Source organism: Gavia stellata, chromosome 20 (genome assembly GCF_030936135.1).
Source record: "Gavia stellata isolate bGavSte3 chromosome 20, bGavSte3.hap2, whole genome shotgun sequence".
NCBI lineage: Eukaryota > Metazoa > Chordata > Aves > Gaviiformes > Gaviidae > Gavia > Gavia stellata.
Genome location: NC_082613.1, coordinates 8711106 through 8735438, shown reverse-complemented (window position 1 = coordinate 8735438; position 24333 = coordinate 8711106). Strand labels below are relative to the sequence as shown.

Sequence of the window (24333 nt, the reverse complement as noted above, 5' to 3'; positions counted from 1 at the left end):
GTTCTCAAAAACTGCTTCTCTGCAGGGAGCGTGTCATGAACAACATCCACCTAGGAGTGCCTCAGCTTATTTGCAGCTCATCTTCGCAGTTTCACCCTAACAGGAAACAGATTTCGTGTAGCTGTGAGGAGTAGCAGCTCTGTGACCTTTCCTTTCAGTCTCCAAGGATTCAAGACACGTCTGCCACATTGTCTGCAGAACAGTACGAGTCTCTTCTCACGTTGTCGACACATTTCAAGTCTGATCAACTGCAAATTTCTTTTCCAAAGAGGATTTGCTTTAGTTTAGATAATTTTCTCCTATACAAATAAATACAGAGTAAAGCTATTATGGCACCAGCTCCTTCTAACAGGAAGCACAAAAGCTAAACAAAACTGAATTTCTTCATTTTGGACTACATTTCTCCATATTTATCAATGGCTGGATACCTCCAAAATCACGAGGGTGACCACATTTCAACTGAAGGAAAATCTCAAACACACTCAGATTCTCAAGTGTGTGTAGATCCGACATGCTGGAGCCCCATTATGGAAACAGCATGCCGTAAATCAGGAATCAGCTGTCAGCAGTATAGTGCATCACCTACATTAAGGGATTTCCAAGATGTAAAAAAGAATGTAACTACGTGAATCAAAAAGATAAATAATATAAACCAACATAACACAATGCAAGGAACAGCACAGATATTTAAAAAAAAGTAACTTGAATGTGTCAAACGTAAATTCAAAGGTCAGTTAGCAGCTTTCAGATACTTTTAACCACGCATGAGAAACCTATCGTCATCACAGTTAGGCGCAGTTGACCCCGGTTAAGTTGAACAAAAGGGACAAAAACTGGATGAACTAACAAGTGCCTCTGCCCTCAAAATAACTCCCTTTTATCGTTAGGTTTCCGTTCACGGCAGTTGTGAAGTCTTTTTCAATAAAGCAGCATGTAATAGAGATTACCACATGATCCTTATGCAAATATCGGACGTATTTGTTATAGTAACAACTACATGATTTTGTCTCTCAGCCATGTGCAATATTTGTCTCTGGTGTGCAAGGAGAGCAGCCCTAGGACGTGAGCTTCGAATAGCTTGGGGGAGAAAACCTTCGTCTCAGGTACTTCAGGACGTAGAGGGGAAGGCAGCTCACCAGCGTGATGACAGTGACTTTCCACAAGAACGACAAAGTTGCAATGAAGTAAACATCTGTAAAAGAAAAGAGCACAGAGTAAATGAAGACGAGAAGTACGTTCTGGGAAGAGGTGCAGAAAAACCATTCAGTCTACCAACGCTTCTTAAATAGCCTCACCTTCTCCACATGCAAGTTCAAAGCTCATATGACCCCTGGCTCCTCGCTCTCTGCCCTTCTCTTCCACAAAAGATACAGTTTTCTGCACAGCACATTTCAGTAAGGCATGCAACTCCTCACAGGCAAGTGCCCATACATATCCCATCTGAAACAGGGGTATCCATCTCCTGGCGATACTATGCTTCCTTTAAACGGACTACTTGCCTTCTGACTCTGGGAGTTGTCCTCTGCTACTTTGCTGGCAGTCCAGCAAACGCATCTTTTGACTTAGTTATAATACTTCAGAATCGTTGCAAAAATAGTTGAAACATAATTCAAAATGGAGCTGGTATACCCACTTGCAAGAGATACAGATCTAGCCCATTGGGAAGTTATCTTCATTGTCTTCAGAGTTAGCAAAGAGCTTTATGGAAGAAGTAGTGACATCTTGTGGTTCCCGAATGAACACTGGATCAAACCCTACAGATCTGATATTTGCAACTAGACAGCTACTGGGGGAATCTGGAATTCCTCACCCTTTTTCCTTTAGCCAGGGAAAAGGATTAGCTCTGTTTCAGGCAAATTAAGAAACCCCAACAACCAAACCCACTAGAGAAGGGCCCCAATGAAGCAGATAAAATAAGGTAAGTTTTAGGAGGCAGCTCCTTCACCCAGTTAAAAGATGAAATCTTTCAAACCAACACAGAGGTTTCAATCTGTAGTCTCAAGTTCAGTTCCCATATGGAAATACAGACCACTGTTATATACGACAGCTGATACATGGTGGAGCTCTGAAAGTACGGATGAGATTCACTGGGAAGCATACAGTCTGCTGACCACCTTTCCCTCCTCTAGTGTTTTGCTATGAGAAGGAACCATAGAATATCTTTCAAGTGCCTTCAAATCAAATAGAGCTTATTCAGGTCAGAACTACTGCCTTTGTAATTATTGTTGGCTTCATCAACAGCCTTTAAGCTCAGTTGAGCTCTTTACAGACCTGCTACTATTCAGGTCATAAACTGATTGATTGGAGAAAAGGCATTTAACCTTACCAATAAACTCATGTAAGAAAACCAGAGAAGCTATGTAGCAGGAGAGACTAAGCAGCTCAGCCACTATCATGAGCCAGTGCCACGTCTGGATCGTCAATGCCACCATCAGTAACTCGGTGAGAATCAAGGACGTGAAGGAAATGGCAACAATGTGGACAAATTCAGATTCAAAGAGGAGGAGTGCTCCATACATGATGATGCTACCTGCAAGGGAATGGAACATTTGGGTATTTTATTCAAACATCAGTCTAAGCTCTAAAACCCACTGCTAGGTCTTGGAAAGGCTGAAACATAGTCATGTCTTGAGACTGTATTTCATGAAACCTGATGAATGTAATGACAATGAATCCGTTACTATTTAGGAGACAGAACTGATGACAAGACAAGGAAAAGTTACAGCAGAGGTGCCCAGACTTTTATAACAGTCTATCATATGCACAGACACATGGTGATAGGAAATGAATACATGCTATTTTGGCAACTGGAGATTTCTAACATCACAAAACTCTATCCTCCCAGAAAGCAGTTGGTCACTACTCAGAAGCTAAAAGATATCAAATACTTCTAAAACCTACTGCATTGCCTCAGTGCCCAGATGGAAGCAAGGTGTTGAAAAGCTCAGCGGATACAAGTTAGCCTCTCTTTGCACTACCTTAGCCAAGTTCTCTCCCCTTTACACTTCTCCCCAAAAGGAGCACACATTAAAGCACTGTTGTTGATGCATTGTTTTGCGCTCCTATTCTGGCTAGCCAGGGAATGCTCACAACGCCCTGCACGGCCACCTGCACAAATAACTCATGTTAGCAGCATGAGTAATCCGCACCAACATCCATCACACTAGGCTAGTTTCGGAAGGGAAAACCTGCAAGTGACTAGAGCTCGAGCCACAAAGTTCAAATCCAGCTGTGAACTTTCCAAACTTTAGGACTGCTCAAGTTTTCAGTCAGGCTAATCTCTGCTAGCAACTAGCCCAATTGTTTGCCCTGCTGTTTTCTAGTTATTTAGCACATCAGAAGTGAAGTCACTTTAACCAAATATTGTAACCAGATAGTGGTCTTAGCTCAAGAAGAAATCTTTCCCTCAATGCATCACCCTCTGGCTTTAGCTTTCCACCACTTGCAAGTTTTCTATAAATGCCTTGGCTTTGCCATCATATTTGTACAGCATCAGAAGACCGTTACCCCTGTTGCAGGGTTTTACCATTTTAGATTTCAGAAGATAATGCCAAGAGAGCTTTTACATTCTTGGTTTCACTCCCTCCTGAGGATGGTAACATCAATTAAATCAGTAAGAACCAGCTGCTTATTTTGGCACATTTATTCTGACTCTTGTTGATAAAGGAGTTTTGGAAAACAAGAAATTTTGTCACAGAATCATTTTGCCATTTTAGCTTTATAGCTCCACGTTATTTACATGTTTTCCATGATTCCCTAATTAACACTTACAGAAAGTATTTGAGTTTGAGGTTACTTGACAAAAAAAGACAAACTGAAAGAAAAGACCTTCTTAGACATATACCCCAATTACCACATCCACTTTTGGAAAATAGATGCATTGTAATTAAGGCATTTACTTAACTGTTTTAGCAGCCTGATTAGAGTGTATGGTACATGATCAAGAACCTAAGCTCTACGCTAGTCCTTCATTACAGATGGCTATGAAGTAACCAGAACTATTGCCACTTCTAACAAACAGGGTTTAGGTAAAATACACAAAGCTACAGATTCTGGTTTTTGCATGCTGACTTAATAACCTGTACAATCCATAGGTTTGAAAACCTTTTTCAAAAGAAGGGAAGAGTCACAAACTCTACTTTACAGATGGAGCAATTAAAGCACTGAAAGGAACTTGCACAAAATTACAAAGGATGGTCCCAATGGGAAGAGGCACAAGGCTTTGAACTTCTACATCATTGCCTACAACAGGGTTGACTAGTTGCTGCCAATACTTAGTTTTAGATAATTTCTTCCTTTGGTAATGCTGCCAACATTTTCCGAGACAAAAAGAAATATTTACTCATTATCCCAAGGTTGCATTGCTAAATTCACTTCATGCCTTACTTAACTTCCTGCAATACAAAAAATTAGATCTTCTGTACTCATTAAAATATCTAAAGGCACAAGCAGAAGTTGATTTCTTACCTTGATAAATGCTTATTAAGACCCATATTAAAAACGTTTTGTATGACAATGGTCGGCCCTAGGGGAGGGAAAGAGAAAAAAAAAAAAAGACAAAGCTCCATTGGATTTTTTTTCCTAAATGAACATTCATTTACAGATCAACCCAGCAATTAATAAAAGAGAATTTGAAAATTATTTGGAAAGAAAACAAAACAAATCAACCAACCCTGAGGTATTGTCTCTTTATTCTCATTTTTCATGATGCACGAAGGAGGCCTGGGACTGTGGAAGCTCACTGCTTGCACAGTACAGCACAACCTCTTCCTTACTGCACACATGATTAATTCAATGCAAAGATGTCTCATGAGTTCAGTCATTGTACTGTGAAATAGAAGATGTGTGTATACACATATATATGAATATATTAATATTATATTTCTAGACACACACACAAATCACCATCATATTGAAGGCAGATAGGTTTTTAAAAAAGCATCTCCAGCCAACACAGCTATACCAGTACAAAACCCCCCCTATGTTTAGACCAAGCCTAAGGATGGTTGGAGAATTAGTGGTTTATGACATAAGAGACAACATACAAGTGAAACCAGATGGAGACTTATTCAGGCTGTTGGAAAAAGAGGCTTTGCTTCCGAGAGTATCTGTTTAACAGAAATCCTTGAGGGAAAGGATCTGTTGAAGACTCAGTCCACCCTTTCCTTCAATTAAGAAAGATGTTCCCAGCCTGCATACCCCAGTTATTCAAAAAATTTTCAAGGAAAAAAAAAGAAAAAAAGGAACCTAAGACAAGATTTACCTTCCTGATATTTCTATGGTAAACATCAAACAAAGTTTTCTTAGTTTAAGGAGAAGGACCTGACTTTCATGCTAAAGCTACAAAAATGGCACAGCAACCAAACCTTTAGGTCCCTTTAGATCATCCTCAAAGCAAATTTCTATTCAAGAAACTATGTGATAACCTCCTCCCTCCATCAAATGAGCACATCCCTTCCCCCCATCCCCTTTTCTGGCTTCAGGATAGTGCCAAATCCCCAACAATTTCTCTTTCCCCTTTATTTTGGAACAAATCGGTAATATTAAATCCTTAGAATTTCCCACAGAATGGAACTTCTGTTTCCCCAGCCGTTTTTAATAAATTGCATTTTATGTAGCATTCAATAACAAACTGCCAGGAACTCTGGTTATATCTGTTAATTCAAATTTGCCTTTAAAACAATTTTGCTTGAAAACGCATGACAAAGTTCTGTATCTACTGATAATATAGCTGACTTTACACATTTAGAGAGTTTCAAATCAAGACAGGGATGTTGCCTTAAACCAAAACAGACAAACAAGAGCCTCCCTCACCTTAAGAAGATCTTTGTAGAGCTCTGGGTACAACATTGCAACTTCAGATTTAACGTCCTTGTCCAGGACTAGAGAAAACACTGGAAACATTGTGTAAATTGTGGAGTACCTGGGAAGAAGGTAGAAGACCAGTAAATTATTTAAGATGTAGATAAACAAACAGAAATGCTAGTCTTCAGAAAGGAAATACAGTATTCTTGAAGTGCCAAATGACATACATATTATAAAAACTTGCAAATGGTACACACCAGAGTTTTGCATTTAGGAAAAACCTGCAGGATTTGCTTTTTGAATGGCTTTTGATTAGCAACACTTATACACAGATGATTGTTTCAAGCATTGCAACTGGTGTTCTAGGGTTATTAATGGAGCAAAGGACAGACCTGTCCCCACCCCAAAGTTTGCTCTACAGTTCAGGCTTGATTCTGTTTGCATCAGAAGGCAATGGAGATGAATTTGCTGTTTGTTTTTTAATTATGTACTCAGAAGTCTATAAAGTCATGGGATTACAAGTGTAATCCCAGTATATTCTAGACAGAACTGATTCCTCCTGTTGAAGAGGTTGGGTTGTCCCCCCGTTCTGACACTGTCAGGAGCTGGACACTGGCTCTCACTGCTGCGCAGGCACCAGAGCATAATGACCATGCCTCTGCTTTTTACTAGGATCGAAGGAGTGCTTCCTGGAGGATGGCTTGCTTCTCATGGTCTGAATGTGACAAACTGTCCTTTTGGAAAGGCTTCTAGAAGTACTTGTGCTGCCTCAGTGGCTTTGCTCAGCGCAGAGGAGCAGAAAGGGGACAATGATCACATCCATCTTCTGAAGCAGTGTTGTGAAACATGCAGAGTGGAGATGTGCATGCCTTGCATGTTAATTAGCCCACATCTATTCATTATGCACAGGTTTTCCACACTATTAGTAAAAAGTGAGCTCTTACCCAATGATGAGAAAGCCTTGGTAGAGAGGAACTGAAGCAAAGTAAAATACTGATGAGAAAACAGCCTAGAAAAGGAAAGAAATAAGCTTTTCAGGCGTTAGATACTGCAGTAAAAGTAACAGCTTAAAAATACACTTCAAACTGGAACGTACTTGCAGTGGGCTCTCCAAATTTCTGAAATGAAGACAGAAGAATGTATTATCAACCCTTTTTATTCCTATGCAAACCTTGGATGAAAGCTATGTTTAACAGCAAACACTGTAGACCTGGACTTGGAAAACTTTTTGTAATGTAGGTCCACGGAAAAGAACATTAAGAGTTTCCTCCAAGCCCACTGGTTTGATCAAAGCCATCCAGATGTTGTGAAGGACAGGCGTGTACCTATTTATGCCTGAATGATGCCTTCACAACATAAAGACTTAACACTCACTAATACAAATTCCAAAGAGTTCAAGATTAATATTTCCTCTTTTTTTGTCAGAAATTATGGGTTTGTTTTCTGTTCTTGTTTTTAGCTGCAGAGCAAGCTAGATAGTCCCCTGAGTTTGAACCTTTTTTCTCTATGGATCCCTCTCCAATGTGTTTATTCTAAAAAGGGGAGAGGGCAGAACCAGCCTTCTCAAAAATATCAAGTACTTTATTTTAAAAAAACTTAGTATTTTTAAGGAACAGATCAGTACACTACGGTGTGGAAATGCAGCTCCCAAAGAGTAACCTCTGTCATTAACTGTAACTTTCAGTCAAGTCACTACAGCTAAGAACGGCATTTGGCTCATGAACTCTTAAAATCTCTTTCAACTCTCCCTGCCAACTGCCAACTGCATTTTTGTTACACAGAGGCTCAGCACACATGAACAATGTAAATTTGTGAATACCCAATCTGTTTCTCAGGTTGCCTTTGAAATGGAGAGGAACAGACCGCCTCCACGTTGCTGCAGCAAGCTGCCGAGCACTTGGGAAGGTTAATACGTGCTTCAGCAGCCTTTGCGGCACGGCTCCTGTGAACACTCCACAGCACACCAGACGAAGCTTTCGGTAACCATCAGGGTCTGAGCCAGGTCCTCCTCAGTTGCTTAACTTTGGTCTCACTATTTGAAGCCTTACTTAAAACACACCTGAAAAGAAGTGCACTTACTCAGCAGAGACCTTCCTTAAAAGCAGTGGCCTGCTTCAGATTTTCAGTATTTCCTACCATTACTAAATGACAGCAAAGACATGCTGCATCACGGCAGTGTTTTCTAAGGTAAAATATTGTTTGTCCAATTTTGGAGAAGTTGCTGATGTTTGTCCAATACCAGGAACTTTCTTATGTGTTTTCATATCCAAGTAACAACCTCAATTTCCAACCCATGAAAATTTTCAGAGGAAGAAATAGTTGCATCCAAAATGAAATGCAGAACCTTTACTCTTTGATTTTGCTTTTTCACCTCTCCATTGGAAAAGCCCCTATGACAGTCCATTTACCTGCATTGTACTGATGCACAAGCTTCTGTGGATTACAAACTGACTGAGAGCTGCAGACCGTTTGTAACTGTTCCTTCCATGCACCATTAGTAAACGACCCAGATGTTTAAACTGAGTGATAGAGAAATCAGCTGCAAGTGATGCCTGTTTTCCTTCCTGTGTACAACAACAAGTAAAAGCATAGTGAGATCATTTCATTATTGGAAACAAGAAATATCATATTATTATTTAGTTATCACTGACAGAATTTCCAAGAAAATTTGCAATACATTAGGTGGGGGAGAGTATTACCTCAGCACTTCTGCCTTCCACCGTGGCTTTTAAGCAAAGAGCAAAAATATGAGAATTCCCATTTGAACCCTGGCCTCCAATTCTAAGCAACCCTCTGGATTATGATTCGCAACATGCATGTTAACGTGACACTCACATCAAGGCAGTTTTGAACACAAATTTTCAGTCTCAAAAGTTCACTCAATTTTAATGTTTTGGCTCACTGCAAGTAGAGTCTTTCCACTGCCACCAAATCCTGTCTTGTCGCTCTAAGCAGCTCCATATGCAGGAACCAGAGCTCTAACCCAGAGTTTGCTTTCTAAACTAACATAACCAGTTTTTAATTGTACATGTAGGGCGTATGTTATCAGAGTGATTACAACTCCAGCATTTGGAGCATCTACGCATGATTAAAGACCCCAAAACTAACCACTATGGTCCAAATTCAGGGAATCTGCCGAGAACCAAATGATGAACTTGAACTCTGTTAAACAGCAGTCTCCTTTCCAGCCAAATTATTTTTCATGATAAGGCTATTGGTCTGATGATTATTCTTTAGGAAGCTTCTCACTTTCTTGCACAAATTTCTGAGGATTCATTTAAGACTCAGTTGCAAACCAGCTTCTGAATTGCCATAGGAAGTCTTATTAAACATGAGGTCATCTCACCTTTCCTTCAACTCCAACACCACAGTCAGCCTCCTGAATCATGCTAACATCATTCCCTCCATCACCTGCAGGTCAGAGAACAGACAAATGACATTGGTAGTTAAGCAACAGAGGCAACTTGCAACCCCACCAAAGGCATCTGCACCAGACTGTAATGCTAGAAGAAACACTGAACCCTATCAACAAAAGTAGGATTTTAAATAGAAATTGGGAATTTAAATTCTTTAAGAAGTTTTTTTACAGACACACAGGAATTCCAGGCCACTGATCACTTTATCTGACTTGTAGGTGTACCATTATACCTACAATGCTGAAATAAAGCTCACAGGTTAATAATGACACTTTACCTGATTGTGTTCAAGCTCTGTTTTGCAAAGATACCACCCCAAATATTTATGTCATTGAAGTTTCCATATGCAAAATTTCATCTTGTCAATCATCCCACAAAAACACTGTTCCCTAACTCAGCATTTCCAGGTGTTATGAGTGACACGGAACCATTCGCTCAAAAGAAGAAAAAAAAAAAAGACACCGTCCTACATGGTCACTCTTTCCTAACTAGTCCCTTACCTACTGCACAGGTGAGTTTGCCAGTCCTTTCCTGGAGCAATCGCACGATCTGGGCCTTCTGTGTCGGAGCGCATCTGCAGCACACAACGGCAGGACACTGGCAAGCCAGCTCCATGAACTCATACTCATAGTATTTCAGACACACCTAATTTACAGAGATCAGAAGCGTCACCGATGTTTGTGCTATGCAAGTTTCTTTTAAGAAAATCTGAATCCAGCCACAGTGCTTTGGGGCTGTTCCTGAACAGCCTGAGACGTTTGGAGCCTACCTCCAGAGAGTCGCCAGAAATAACAAGAGCACAGTCGTGTTTCCGGCGAAAGGCATTCAGCTCTAGATGGGCTTCTCCACGGTTAGTCACCTGGGGAAAAAGATGGCAACTGAGGAAGGGTTTGCTTCATTGGGGTGAAAAAACAAGTCTCAGAGGGAGCAAAAGTAATACAGAGGCAGCACACAGAATTATTCAGAGCACACAGACAGATAAATAAAAGCTCAGGAGATAGAAAACTGGGTCAAAAGAATAAAAATATTCTGGGTCTACTGGTGGAAAACAGTTGTGATCTCAGCAGCCCTCCTGTTCCAGAATTTAGAGTCCTGAACAAGTCTGGCCAGAGGGGAAGGTGGGTGTTACTCACTAGCCTGAATATATGGATGTCCTGTGTCCGTGTCACCAAATGTGCGTTCTTGGCTGTACACGTGGCTGTCTCTAACTTATCCCCTGTCAGCATCCACACCTAAAATCCAAATATTTAACGTATTAAATACAAAGCTTAACAACCACATCTGCAGGACATCTAGAAGTACCACCTGCCAGTTCAGGCATATAAAAGGACTGTTAGAGTCTACATACAAATTATTTTCTAGAAAAGCCTTATTTTAAAACATACAAGAAAATTCTCACAGATGAAAGAAAGCAAAGCTTTGAAAGAAGCTGAAATGCAAAAGAAGTTACAAACCATGTATAACATTTTTCCCACCTGCAATATTTCAAGATTCTGCTGATAAACCCACAAAACGCAAGCTAAAGAATGTGTATGCGTGTGTTAATGTGTCCCACCCCAGCTATTTCTCGTACGCTGAAATAAGCAGGCCTTGCTTGCAGAAAAATCCCTCATGGCCCTGCCTGAAATGTGGATGATGCAACTGGGGTTAGCTCACTGCTGATGTGTGCGTCTGGAACAGACTAAGTTGGTTGTTGGTTTTTTTTTTTAGAATTTTTTTTTTAAATATACACAGCTCCTTTTATTTTGTGCTGGTGAGGGGGGGCATTAGAAAGCAATGTTAGTAGCAATACTCAGCAGCAATACCCTGTCATAATCCGGCAGGGAATTCCGTCAACAGTGTAAATATATCAGAGTTTGTTTTGTTTTTTCTACTGGTGTTTTTGTTCTCTCAAGACACCGCCCAAGAATATTTAACAAAACTTAACAAAAACAAAAAAACAAAAAACAAAGACTCACTTATTTGTTTAATAATCTGAGGTTGGAAAAAGATTTGATCTTAACAAGATGGTCCCTGTAATGAATTACAAGACTGCTTTCACTCTTGATTTACTCCTTGCATACAATACTCTAACGAACATACCCTTGCAAGGAGTGCTCAGAAGTGCTGCACTCACTACACGACCTCACGCTCCAGACCCCGACACCGACTCAGCCAAGGTGAAGTGAAAAAAAATGAAACTGCTTTAGAATAACTGGCCTGGACCACGCTGCAGGGGGAGAAAGCCACAATGCTGCTAAGGAGCTCTGTCTGATTCCGCTCATCTCGCTGCTGAAGTCCCTGTTGTTTACAGGGATGGCTCCAAACAGAAAGCACTTTTGGAAGCCTGTCCCAAGCCTTAAATTCCACTTCGTACCTAAATCCCAAACATCCAGCCCTGCTTTGGATTCACAGCATGGCTCAAGATTTTTGCTTACTTTGTTACTCAAAGCACAACCAGAACCTTTTACCTACTTTTCTTGCCCAAATCTGGAAGTTTAGTCCATTTGTTTTTCCTTTTGCAAGTCTGGGACCTGACTGACAAGTTTTCAGAGAGAGAAACTATGCAGGCATCATGCTGGTTCCGTCACCGCCGAGCACAGCTCAGGCTGTAGGTGTCTGAGTCGCAGATGCTGGAGCCCAGAAAGCTGGAAAAAAAAAGCGCCCAGTCCCCGATTCTCTTGGCTCAGACCCCCTCTAGTGGCTACTGAAAAGATGAGTATCCACAGCCCAGCGCTTCAACCCCAGCACGGGAGTTTGGAGCCCAAACGCATCCAAACCGGTCTTGTTTCATGCAACCATCTGAAAGAAACAATTGCCCAAGTCTCCTGTAGCTACTCTCCTGCCTACGCACTCGGTTTCTCTGCAGAAGGAGCCAGAGCATGTTAGGGGAAGAAAAGCACTAAAGGTGACATGTTTTCACGTGCTTAGTTAACATTTACTATTTCCAGCATATTCTGTTCCCAAAATGATGTTTAAAATGCATCGGCCAGCCCCACTGTTCCCACTTGCAAAGGGCGCCTGGTGAAAAGTTTACCTTGACAGGGCCCCCAAACTGTCTTAATTTACTGTCTGTAGGAGAGTGCCACATACTCCAGAAGGTCTAAGTGTTCCTGCTAGGAGTAACATTAGGTTAGGCAGACCTTAATGCCAGCATTTCTCAGGGTCTCCAGAGTGGGTCTGACGTCCGTCTGCAGCTGATCCTCCACGCCAGTGAGACACAGCAGCTCCATCTCCATTTCCAGGCTCTCAATGACTGTGGCTACCTTCAGGGAGCGGTCATGCACACTTAGCTTTGCCTGGACATAGCGTGCCTGAGGACAGAGCAGACACAGCCACAGTCACACAGCCAGACTGCATTTGTGTGGAATACAGGGTTAACCAGTTAACCTCCCTCTGTTAACTGTCATTCAGGGATGCCACTTGTAATGGCTTGCGAACACGAGGTGCATGTTACAGAATAAGGTGGATAATATTTCAGGAAGCTTTTGTTGTTTTGTCCCTGCCCTGTGCCAGCCAGGCAGCATGCTGCACAGCGCGTCCTTGGGCACACAAACGCACAGCAGCTGCTGAAGTGACGCCTGCAGAAAGCCTGGAAGCGATGTCCTCGCACCACAGGTCTAACCACGACTTCTGTGACAAACATACAAGGGGCAAGAGAGAATCCTAAACATTTCCACCGCCTCATCTCTGCGTTTAACTGAACAGTTCTCCTTCACGTTTTGCCTGCCTGGTGTAAGCAAATTAGTGCTGCATGTAGAGACCCATCTAACAAACCCCAGGCATGAAGCCTGTGTTTCCATGAAGTCTGGACGGGTTATATTCTGGATGGTTGTAGTTTCCCTGGATGTCGGAATGCAACAATGAAAATTAAAAGCCAACATATTTCCCCATACAAACACAACTTGTCTAAAAAATGATTAATATTTGCAGAATTTATAACCACAAAAGATTGTAAGGCAAGGTTCAGGAACTGTTTTGGAGGGTCCTGGCTGGGATCCAGTTTCATACATATCACTTAAAAAGACACTTTGATTAAAAGAACAGCAAGACATTGAAGAATGACAATTCTAGCAGAAGGAGTAGGGAGATGAGAGGCGGCATTATCATGAGAGGTCTGCAAGAATCACTTCAGTGATTGTTTGTTTAAAAACAAAGGGAAAAAAAACAAATAAAAACTCACTTCAAAGTCTTGATACTGCTCTTCCGTCAGAGACTTCTTGGCTACGACAAGAACCCTCAGGCCTTCCCGAGCCATGTTACCACACTGGAGAGAAGTATCACATTGTAAACCATAAACTGCATCTCAAGTAAGATGATTTATGCACAGCATTGCAGAGATGGTAATGTAAGATAGCAGGTTAAGAAAATAACCGTCCCATTTGAGCAACCCCAGCGAGTCTGTAACATCTGATAAAGCGCATGATAAACCCGAGAGGAAAGAAGGAGATCTGCAATGGTTTGTAATCTATCCCAGTGATCAGAAACAAAAATGTCCTCTCTGCTATACCAGTGTGGCAAAACCAACTCCATTGATTTCATTTTCTCTGTCTCTAAGTAAAAGGACACAAGCCTTTCATTTGTAGACTTCACCTCTTTGGCCATAAACTCTTTAAAATAAGACCAAAGCAGTAGTATTTCTTTGAACACCAGGGTTTGGGGGTGGGGAGAATCAGTAACTGAAACTACTGCTATGAACTCTGTGTCAACGTTATTACTAACCTGACAAACATATCCCAGTACAAAGCTGCCAAATGTAGTTTTGAAATTAGACCCTTCAGTCTAAAATAAATCCAAACACAGGATAAAGCCCAGGACAAATGTGGTCATCTTGAGTGGCAATCAGTTTTGAGCAATATCCATTTTATTTACAAGGCTTATTCTGCACTAAATATGTTGAACTTGCCATCTGACTTCCTTGTTACTGCGTATATATTTGGCTGAAGACTAATCCAATGAATTGCCAGGATCAGTGACCTTCTGGCTTACAGATGTTTTAACAGTTATGTCCACTCTGCCACATTGACAAGCTTTGTCATGCGTTGCCCTGGTAGGAGAAAAGCACTCGTATGAGAAACCCTCCATATATAGGAGAGACGGCCCCATACCTCCTCTTCCAGCCAGTCGTTGTACTGCACAATCCCAGCCATCACCACGTCAGCCCCCTTCATGTAGAAGGTGATCTCTCCTGTTGATTCATCCTGCAGATAAGAAACAGAAGAGTCTAAGTTGGGCCAATATCAGCATATTTGGAATGGCCTCAGCAAGCTAAGCAATGAGTTTTCTGCTCATCAGTCACAAAAATGTCTGCACTGGGTCAGGCTGAAGGTCCATCTGGCTCAGCATCTTGTCTCGGGGCCAGAAGAAGATGCGTCTTCAACTGCGACTTGGTTACTCGCAGCAGGAATTAATGCTTTAGACAAGGATGATCAGCTTTTTAATCAGCAACGTGATTTCCATGCAGACACCTCTCAATCCTGACTGCATGTGCCTTTGGAATAACTTCTAGCCCTCACCCTGAAAATTTATTTCATACTTACCTGAAAAAATAAAACAGATGCACAAAGCTTAACAGAGTAAAAATCACTCTAATTTAGCCCCTCTGTTACATTATATGGCATAAGCATAATTAAAGTTTATGGCTGCCACAGAAAGGTTAGATTGCTGCCTGCCTTATCTGATCCAAGTAATTTGTAGGCTGCAAGCAAAGCATATTTACATTACCACAAATTAAAAAATCCCTTCTAACCAGGCAGATACCCAAGGAGGTCACAGCTATTAGTATTACAAGCTAATGGAAACCCTGGCAATTTCCTCAAAGGAGACAAAACAATGAGTAAGGAACAAACTACTCTGTAAACCAAGATAGCCACCAGGGATAGGAAGAAAATAAACTTAACACGCAAAACCAAAAAGCCCAGGAAGGTCTGGAAATAGACAGCTGTGAATGAAGGGGGAAAAATACTTCAGGAAAAAAAGAAATGAAAGAAAAGCACAGTGGGCACTTTTTTATTCTCACACTGTTTAATATACACGTGTCAATCTGTTCTGCCATTATAGAAACTAGCGGTGAAGGTTCTCACACATGAAGAGTTGGAGTCTGTAGGTAAACGCCTAATGTCTTGTGGCACTGGCAGAACAGAATTTACATCCATAGCAAAAAAAAAAAAAAAAAAGCAGGACCTGATGTGGATACTAAAATTGCAATGAAGAGAGCTAAGTGTCTTTGCTAGGGAAATTAAGAAGTAGCCAAGGATAATGAAGCTCCTTTACTGAGCATTTTTGCCAAGCTCATTGAGATATGCACAAAGAAGATTCTTATAATTAAGCTTAAGCATGGTTTTCAATATCCTGAAACATCCAGCCTTCATATACCCACACATCCCACATCCCCCAAGCAAAATGCATGTCACTCTACCAAAACAACTAGAAACTGCTTAAATAAAACACAACACTTCTGGCAGTAGTCAAAGGTAAAGGTTTATCTATTAAACTATTTGATTAAAAAGTGTCTAACAACATCTCTGTAGGAAACTGAATAAAGACTCCACTTCCCGTGCTGCAGAACTGGCTTAAGATAGTTTAGATTTTTTGTCCAATATAAATACTGTATCAGCTATCTCCTTGCATTAGTCATTTCCTCTCACCGAGTTCAATAGGAGGTTAGTGCGTTCTCATATTATGGTAAGATCACACTATAAATCTACACAGAGATTTGCCAGTTATATTGTTTTGGAGAGGCATCTTTTTCCACCGTGGTCTGACTCTGGCCACGGTTCAAAGGCTTCTTTCAATTCCAGATATGACAATAGCACTATCTTTGCTTTACAGCAAAGATCATTCCACATGGGTAAGGGGAAAAATAACGCAAAGAAAAAGAAGAATGGAAAATATTGTGGTCAAACAAACAGACCTTCTTTCAAGAAGAAGGTAAGTCAGTAAACAGTATGGCGAAGAGCGGCTGCTTTGGTAGAACAAGACTTCTTAGAACTGAAATAATCAACTAAGGAAATGACAGTTGTTCACAAGTAAACAAGCAGATGTTGCAAAAATATCCCTAACGAGGCAACATCTGCTACTTGTTTTCAATATTAACTACTACTTTATTTACTAAAAGTTATGTGTTGAAGGAGATCTTTTTATAGGAGCCAGAGTGGTCAGGACCAGCAGGGGAGATGGGCGCCTCTGCCAAGGACTTCAGTAACAGCATTACTGGGCTGGACGCATGAATCACTTGCTGAAACCCTATACCCAGATTGTACAGGAAGCCTGGCAAGACGATTGCAATGGCTCCCGCTAGCCAAAAACATTGCATTTTGTAAGAATGGACAATATCTGCATAGTTGAGCAGAAAATATTACCATTTGAATTCTACTCACTACAATCCTGAGTGCAGTTTCATTCTGCAGCTTCTGCCTCCCTCCACTCCCTGGCTGTGCGCTACATCTGCTGTCTTCTGGATACTTCATGCTACTTTCTCTCCCCTTATTTCTGTTTTTTAAGCAAGCAGCACAGTTTTCGAAGATACACTGAAGAGGTAAACACCTTGCAAGGTATGGATCAAAATCAAATGGAGTGCCTACACATGCATACATACATGTTTAATAAAAGAAAATTTTACTTGACAACTACCTATTTATAAACTCTTCTTTTTTTCTTTTTTTTTTTTTTAACATGAAAATGAAAACCCTGCTTGAAGAGACTATTTTGGAGCACCCAGCATCTGCTACTCAAAACCTGCTTCTGCATAGGGTATACAAGGGAGCTGATTTTAGTGGCTTAGCAGCAGCACAATGGCTGCAAAATGAAGACAATTAAGCACAACAGACAAGGGCAAGTGCTTATATTAACAGTATTTACAGTCAGGATCTGGGCCTGCTCTTGCTCCCACTGACCACAAGTGGGAGTTTTGCTGGTTTTGGCAGCAGTAATATTCTAAATACAGAAATGCAAAATAGAAACCTTTTCCTTCCTAAAGGGGGAGAATATAGATCATAGATAAATTAAAAGGAATAAGCCTCAAATCAAAGGGGGGGGGGGGGGGGAAGATAACTCCTTTCCACTTTGATGAGAAAATTTAAGAGCATCCACTTCTCTGCTGAACATATAAACACAATTTAATGAAGCACACCCTGGCTTCAACAGTTAGCCCACTTCTTACACCTTGGATAAAAGCACCTCATCAAAAATTTACACTTACAGTAAGCAATGGGGAGGGAGATTGTTTAGTCCTCCCCTTTTTATTGGTAATATTTTTATACTAGGTCTTGAGAAGGTTGCCTGAAGTCTCCACATCATTTTCACTATAAAAATAATCAATCTGAAGAATTTACACTTGCTGTATTTTAACAGATATGCACTAGACTTGTTGCAGCTATCCCACAGAGCATGAGACATTCGTGGGAACACTGATGACTGTGTATGTTCGAACGCATTCAGTCGGATCTCTAGATTCACAGATTTAACACACTGATTACTTTGTACAAGCTCAGCCTATCAGCCCACTTTAACTAACATTCCTGCCCTTGGGCATGTTTTAATATTCCAAAGCCTGGAACAACTTGAAATACAAATTTGTCCCCCCTACACCGTACGGTGGTGTGTGATCCAGAACTTAAAAGCAGTTCCTTGAGCAACAGGAGATCCAGGTCCAAAATACTCAGGTAGGATAACACAAATACAGCCATTTGCATGAGCTTTAATGATTTTCAATCTGCACTAAACACAGCTTGTCCTTCGTGGGTTTGTGAAAATAGTTATATGCACATATCACAGTTCCATCTTTATCACCAAATCTCTTGGTAACAGGAATACTGAAGTTCTCTGTAATATTTGTTGTTGAATACAGCCACTGCATTGCTCCATTTTACATCATCCCTTCATGGTGCTGTTTCTGACAGGGGCTGCGCTCTTCCAGGGGTCCAGAGAAGCTGAGATTTGTGAAGCTACCAAACATAAGCCAATAAAGCAGACCAAATTAATCTGCTATCGATGAGTCCCATGTGTGCAATACTGGTCCTGTTTCTAACTAAAAACAAAGGCTACTCCTCCTACTATTGTAACTTAAAATACATGAGGCAGAAGATATTTTTACACCCTATTTCCAGATACCCCAAAATAAACATGCAGCAACCCAGTTTTAGCACAAAGTAAATGGGGGGGGGGGGGGGGGAGAGGGGGAGAAGGGGAGGGGGAAACCAAGAAAAAAACCAAACCCCAACAATTCTACCTATTCTCCTCACCCTAAATAACTAAGCTGAAGATCCCATGAAATGATACAACAAATCATATCTTGCCCTGGATTATAGGTTTCATAGTCATGTTCTAGATTCCTGGTACCAATTATCTGTCTGTACTCTCAGGAAAAAATAACAAGGATGTTTTAATTATCTCCAAAAGAAATATTCAAACTGCTTCACCTTGTTTGCTTCGAAGGAAAATGGAAGTGCCTTACCATAGCTGGGTTTGCTTATCTTACTAACATTGATTCTCTAGCACTATCTTGAAAACTAATGATGATAATGGTGACAACTGATCTCAACTGTTTTTAAACACCCACACTTTCTTCTTCTTCTTTCTTTTTAAGGTAATCTTTTTCTAAAAGTCCAATCTTATATTTTATTTGTATATAAAACCACAAAGTTATGCGTACCATTTCAGCTGGGCACGTATTTTGCGTGCGCAGTGCCTGATGATGACGATAAAAGTACTTGCACAAATGCACCCTTTTACCTTAAATCAGCTATTTTCAAACCCTGTTTATGACACCGTGTTCTCAGCACAGTTGCGAGCTCTGTTAAACAGCTCAAAAAAAATCTCCACAGTTCCCTGCAGCTGAAAGTGCCTCCTCCTGCAGTGCTGTACTTCAGCGGGGTCTAACAGGAGTTTCAATGCCTGACAGAGATCTGGGAAGCACTTCCACAATACCTCTAACAATACTCTAAAGTTATTTGTTGTGGCATCGGTCCAGGATCCCTTCCCTCCTTCCCACTTGCTGCCATCTCCACCACCTCCTGTTGTACCACCACAACTACTTTGGAGACAGAGCATAAGCTGGACCCGTGAACCTGCCCGGGTTCCTGCTCCTGGCTGACCCTGAGGGGGGAAAGCACTTGTGACCTGGGTTGACTCACAGCCCCAGTCCACCGTATAATACACTGCCCAGCTCTGCCAGCACGACCATGGCATGGACACGACAGGAAGGGCAGGAGCTTTTGGACAGATGAAAAGACAAGCGCAGGAATGCAGAGCAAGGGTTCAAAGTCAGCTCAAGCTTTCCCAAGACACTGCTGGTGCCTGCTCCCCTGGAGACCGCAGTCCTGCCTCTACCGGGCTCCTCTTCCTCCTCGCTGCGTCAGCCACTGTGGGAGGGGACACAGAATTCAGGTCCCAGGAGACAGGGTAACTGTGACTATTTCTTTTGCTGGCAGTGCTGGCTTCAAGCTTTCCTGAAATAACAGCCTTACCTGAGAGATAACATGGCATCTCTGCTGATTATCAAAGCTCTTGAGAGCCTTGGTTCAGCACACAGACAGCCAAAACATTCAGGTTTCAGCTCTTCTGCCCCACCAGCCCCTCCTACGTCTCCTTCCGCCTTCCACTTGTAGCAAAAATCCTCTCCCAACATTTTCCAGCATCCCCAGGGCCCTTGGTTTCACAGTCGGAGGGAAATGCTCGAGCTCCCTCTTCCTTCCCAGCACCATCCTGGAGGCTCCATCGCACTGCCAAAGACATGCTTTCACGGTTGGTGGCAGTGCTGGCTGACAGACTGGCCAGACACCCATCCCCAGCCTGACACTGCACCCAGTGGCACCCGACAGGCACTGATGTGTGCAAACAGAGGAGCTCTATGGCTGAAACCCACCCCAGAGTACATGAATTAAAAATGTGAGTGGGAAGGAGTAGCTGGAGGAAGCTGGAAGCTTAGGGTCCTTGTTATTTTGAACAAGGGACCAAAGAGCAATAAACTAAAGATGTCTCAGGGCACTACGGCACTTACCACCAAATATGGCCAAGGAAAAGGACGTATCACTAAACAAACCCAGCAATGAGGTGCTATTAGCTCAAAACAGAGAACCAGCTTACACCCTGAGGTAGGAAAGACTGCAAAACTCAGCCAAGAAGAACAGCACAGCTGAGAGCAAACGTTTTATATGCTTCACGTTGTGTTAGCAGGAGATTGACAAAGACATGAGAGCTTACTCGAAGCCACTTACCCGAACAATTATCCCCATGCGCTTGCTCTCGTAAGTGAAGGGGAAGATCTGGAGGATGGTGAAGTTCAGGATGTGGCCACCCGGTGTCCTCAGCTGCACGGAGGACTGGTCTCTGCCCACCAGCGTTAACCCCACACTCTCGGTCCACTGTACCAGGGCCACCTGAGAGGAGAAGGCCACGGTGAGGGCGGTCAACCCACTGCCACACCTCCCCTGAGGGGACAGCGGGTCGGGGCTGCAAAGAAATTCATTAGTCATTAATGGTGCTATACAGCAGATCCATTCATATACACAGGTGCTCCTATATGGTTCTTTCTAGTGGGCTCTTCCTGAAGTTAGAAGCTTACTAACAGTATTTTCGGGGCTTGGGCAGCCCACCTCCTGTCTGATTCAGCTGCCAGGCTGCCCTGGACTCTCAGCAGGAGGTGGTGGGCTCCCTGCCTTCGACTGCCACATCCTGAAGGACAACCTTTCAGCAAGGGCAGGCACAGGTACCCTCCACCCAGGCCCGAGGTGCCCAAACCTCTGCTTGGGCACATCAGGTAAATCTCTTTACAAACACTTACTTTTTGAATGTGCTATTTCCCAGCTTGCTGTTTACGAAATCAAGAATTCAAAACGATGCGTTCACCCTGGATTTACAATATCAACGCCAGAAACACTAATGCAGAGCACATTAAAAATTCATATTAAAAAAGCAAACAAACAAAATGAGCTCTGTGTTATACTCTATGTGTTTGGTAGTAACAATTTTCAATCTCTGTACTGATCAGCACGACAGCTGAAGGCTGGCTCACAGACACTTCTTTGCAGACACCCCCTTCTCCCCAAACATTAAAAAACAACAACAAACAAAACAAAACATAAAACCCAACACAAGCCCCAGATTTTTCAAGGCACACACCAAAACTCATTTAATTGAAGTTATGTGGGTAACATTCTCATTGCAGCTTCTAATATTTAAGGACCTACAACACTGAATTCTCTACAAGCTTTCACAAGACTACAGCCAGAGTCATGACAGAAGAGCAAAGCCTTTATTTTGCTTCCCTGACGATCGCCCCAGCATCCCCACCTCAGCTGACACATCCATCTAAGATTGAGCCTGCTGAGATACGGGGTTAAACTCTAGAAGCTGTCTTGGCAGTAACAGATGGGAGCAGCAGCTGATGCGAGCCCATATATCACTGGCCTCCAGAAAGGATCAAGGGATACTTTCTCCAAACAGACACAAAATACTGGAAGTATTTTACAGTGACATTTTCAAAGGCATGACAGTGCTGGGCACATGGTTGCTACTGACTTGAAGGTTAACTATCCCTTGTGCCTTTCATGTTCTGCCTTTACTGCCTTAAGTGACCACAAATACCTTAGACAAAAATGGAATTTATTTTGGGAAATCACATACACGAGATACAGATAAAAATGGAATCTATAAATACTTGCATCAAGTTAAGATTTTACTAGATGAATTGATACAGTTGGATCTAATTGGAGAATCTTTTGTGAACTCAGCTCCCTTTCATCCACAATTAGGCTTAAAAGACAGCCTAAAATAAACTTTTCCTTTCATAAAGTAGTCTTAAATCACCAGATCAAAAAAAATAAGTTAAGTTCGCTTTGCCTTGAAAGACCTTTAAATCAATTTGAATCAATATTTGTTTTAATATTAGTAAGTTTTTGCAGGCTTATTCACAAAGATTACAACAAATCAAAGGCTCTTTCAAGCTTATCTTTTTCAAAAGTTTCTTCAAGCCATCCTTAGGGCATTAAAGTGTGCAGTTAGATAATTCTCCTAACAGTCTCCCAGAGCAGAGATGGAGCTTGGGTTTCTAACACTCTGGTTAATAAGTAATTATTGAGAATTTTTCACAGCATGATGTTACGTGATGTTCAGTGGGCGCAGCTCTGGCTGTTCATTTGCCCATGTTGGCAAGCTGCTAATGACTGGAGAAACAAATCTCTGCTCCCAGCTCAGTCCGTTAAAGCATCTCCTTTGCAACTTTCTTTCACAGATACCTCCCCCCTCCTCCTCATTTAAATCCTACGTTAGGAAGCATTTAAACCTCCCGAAAGAAAAGCCTTGTGCAGAGGAACAAATGGATAAGCAGCATGTCAGAGATGCTACGTCACGCACATGACATGCTTCAAACTAACTGCATTGCATTGTGCAATGCCAGTCATTTCAGATGGCCCTGAGACCACAAAAAGGTATGTCAATGGAAGGGGAAGAACAATGAAGGCAATTCCCCTTTTCCATGCTGCTCCCGAGCAGGCATGGGTCCTGTCAGCCATTAATGGCCCTCCAGGTGAACTGCATTCAGCACCAGAGGGGAAGTGGGGCTGACCCCTTTGAACATGCCACTTCCCAGCCTCTATAGTACTTAATGAATAATTACTGAAAGTGATAAAATTTTGAAGTGTTCCTATCAGATGTACTAAAAGCATTGACATTACCGCCTCCACTCAACAGGCAACACAATGGGCCCGGCCTCTGGAAAGTGCCATGGCACCGGCGGACAACACAGACAGCAACAAAAGCGCCGATGGCTCTTCTGGCAGGGTCTGGGCACCCCGGGACAGGGAGCATGTTCCCAACTCGGAACGAGACAGGAGAGGTTTACTCTGCGCCGTGCAAACAGATAACTAGAGGTGCTCTCAGTCACAGTGAAAAGATGAGAAACATGCAAGGTGCAAAAATATGTTTACAGCTTAAACCAAGGAGATTTAAAAGCAAGCTTGAAATCCCTCAAACACCTTCAAAAGAGCCCATGTTCACTGATGAGGGGAAATCAATAAAGTCCATGACTGCACTCCAGGAGTTTGCAGCTCTGTCCAGGTCAAGTCAGATACAGATCTGAGCATTACAAAGCACAGCAACTACAGCAGCTTGGCACACTATCCCCCAAACTTTGCTCTTTCCAACAATTAAATTACCCAAGCCACCACCGAAGTGGATATCGACTAATAAATTTCATTCTAAAGAGACAAATTGATCCTTCTGTGCCATGAGTTGCTCTACAAACGTCCCATTTAGCGTTGCCTAGGCAGACAGACAACAGGCAGAAACCAATTGATTGGTGCACCCTTTCATGTCCTGGCAGCTGTGGCGGGTTGTCAGGGTTAAAGACTGTTTGCCCAGGAATCCCAGGCACTCTTATCTCTGATCAGATTATATCTATTTCATTTCCCCTGTTAGTTACTGTATGGCTACAACTGACATGCTTGCAGAGCCCCAAGGCTGTAACTGATATCTGAATAAAGATACTTCAAGACTTCTAAATGGCAGCGTGCACAGGAAACAAATTTAGGAAATCCTGCTTTCTGTTACAGGAAATGAATCCTATGCCAACTGGTAGAAATTACTCTTGCTGTTAAAGTAAAGAGAATACAAGTTTTTGTACTCATTTCATAAACTGACCTTCCCTGCCATGGCAATATTTTATCGATATAGGATTTCAAAGGCTGGCTTTAACAGGAGTCCAAAGCCATTCCCCTACAGGGAATGTTATTTAACAGCATCGCTCTCTTCTCAAGGACTCGACTTGTGCTGATCCTGCATTTTGTACCATCTAGTATGACATACACAAATATTGTTTAGACATGCTCTGTGTATCTAAGACCTACAGACAAGATTTCCTCAGTGCAGCAAAGCGTATCTGATTTCTAAACCGACTGTAATTCTCTACTTAAGACACCACAAGAAAGGAAAAAAGAATTTAAAGAATAATCTTGGAAGGATTAGTTATCATGCTACAGTAAAACAAACAAACAATAATCCCCTGGGTATTTGAGACAAATTGCTGCATAAATATTTTAAAGACAGAACTGTATAAAGTGAAAAAGGAAAAGAAAAATCACTGACTTCACTATATACCACAGTATATATGTAAATAAACAGAGGTTCTGTGCAAAAA

The 24333-nt window shown here is 41.9% G+C and overlaps 1 protein-coding gene across 1 annotated transcript in view; it reads right to left on the bottom strand.

The window, feature by feature from the left end:
• Nucleotides 1–993: 993 nt before the first annotated feature.
• ATP9A (ATPase phospholipid transporting 9A (putative)) overlaps nucleotides 994–24333 on the bottom strand; it is a 59950-nt gene continuing 36610 nt past the window's right edge. Inside the window, exons 15-28 of the mRNA XM_059827115.1 lie at nucleotides 20417–20578; nucleotides 14309–14401; nucleotides 13384–13467; nucleotides 12344–12514; nucleotides 10355–10453; nucleotides 9991–10080; nucleotides 9722–9866; nucleotides 9152–9216; nucleotides 8214–8369; nucleotides 6750–6814; nucleotides 5815–5923; nucleotides 4468–4525; nucleotides 2327–2530; nucleotides 994–1192 (exon numbers count right to left, since the gene is read on the bottom strand). Of these exons, the coding sequence (XP_059683098.1) occupies nucleotides 1056–1192; nucleotides 2327–2530; nucleotides 4468–4525; nucleotides 5815–5923; nucleotides 6750–6814; nucleotides 8214–8369; nucleotides 9152–9216; nucleotides 9722–9866; nucleotides 9991–10080; nucleotides 10355–10453; nucleotides 12344–12514; nucleotides 13384–13467; nucleotides 14309–14401; nucleotides 20417–20578 (1638 nt within the window). The 3' untranslated portion in view covers nucleotides 994–1055. The remainder of the gene's footprint in view (nucleotides 1193–2326; nucleotides 2531–4467; nucleotides 4526–5814; nucleotides 5924–6749; nucleotides 6815–8213; nucleotides 8370–9151; nucleotides 9217–9721; nucleotides 9867–9990; nucleotides 10081–10354; nucleotides 10454–12343; nucleotides 12515–13383; nucleotides 13468–14308; nucleotides 14402–20416; nucleotides 20579–24333) is intronic.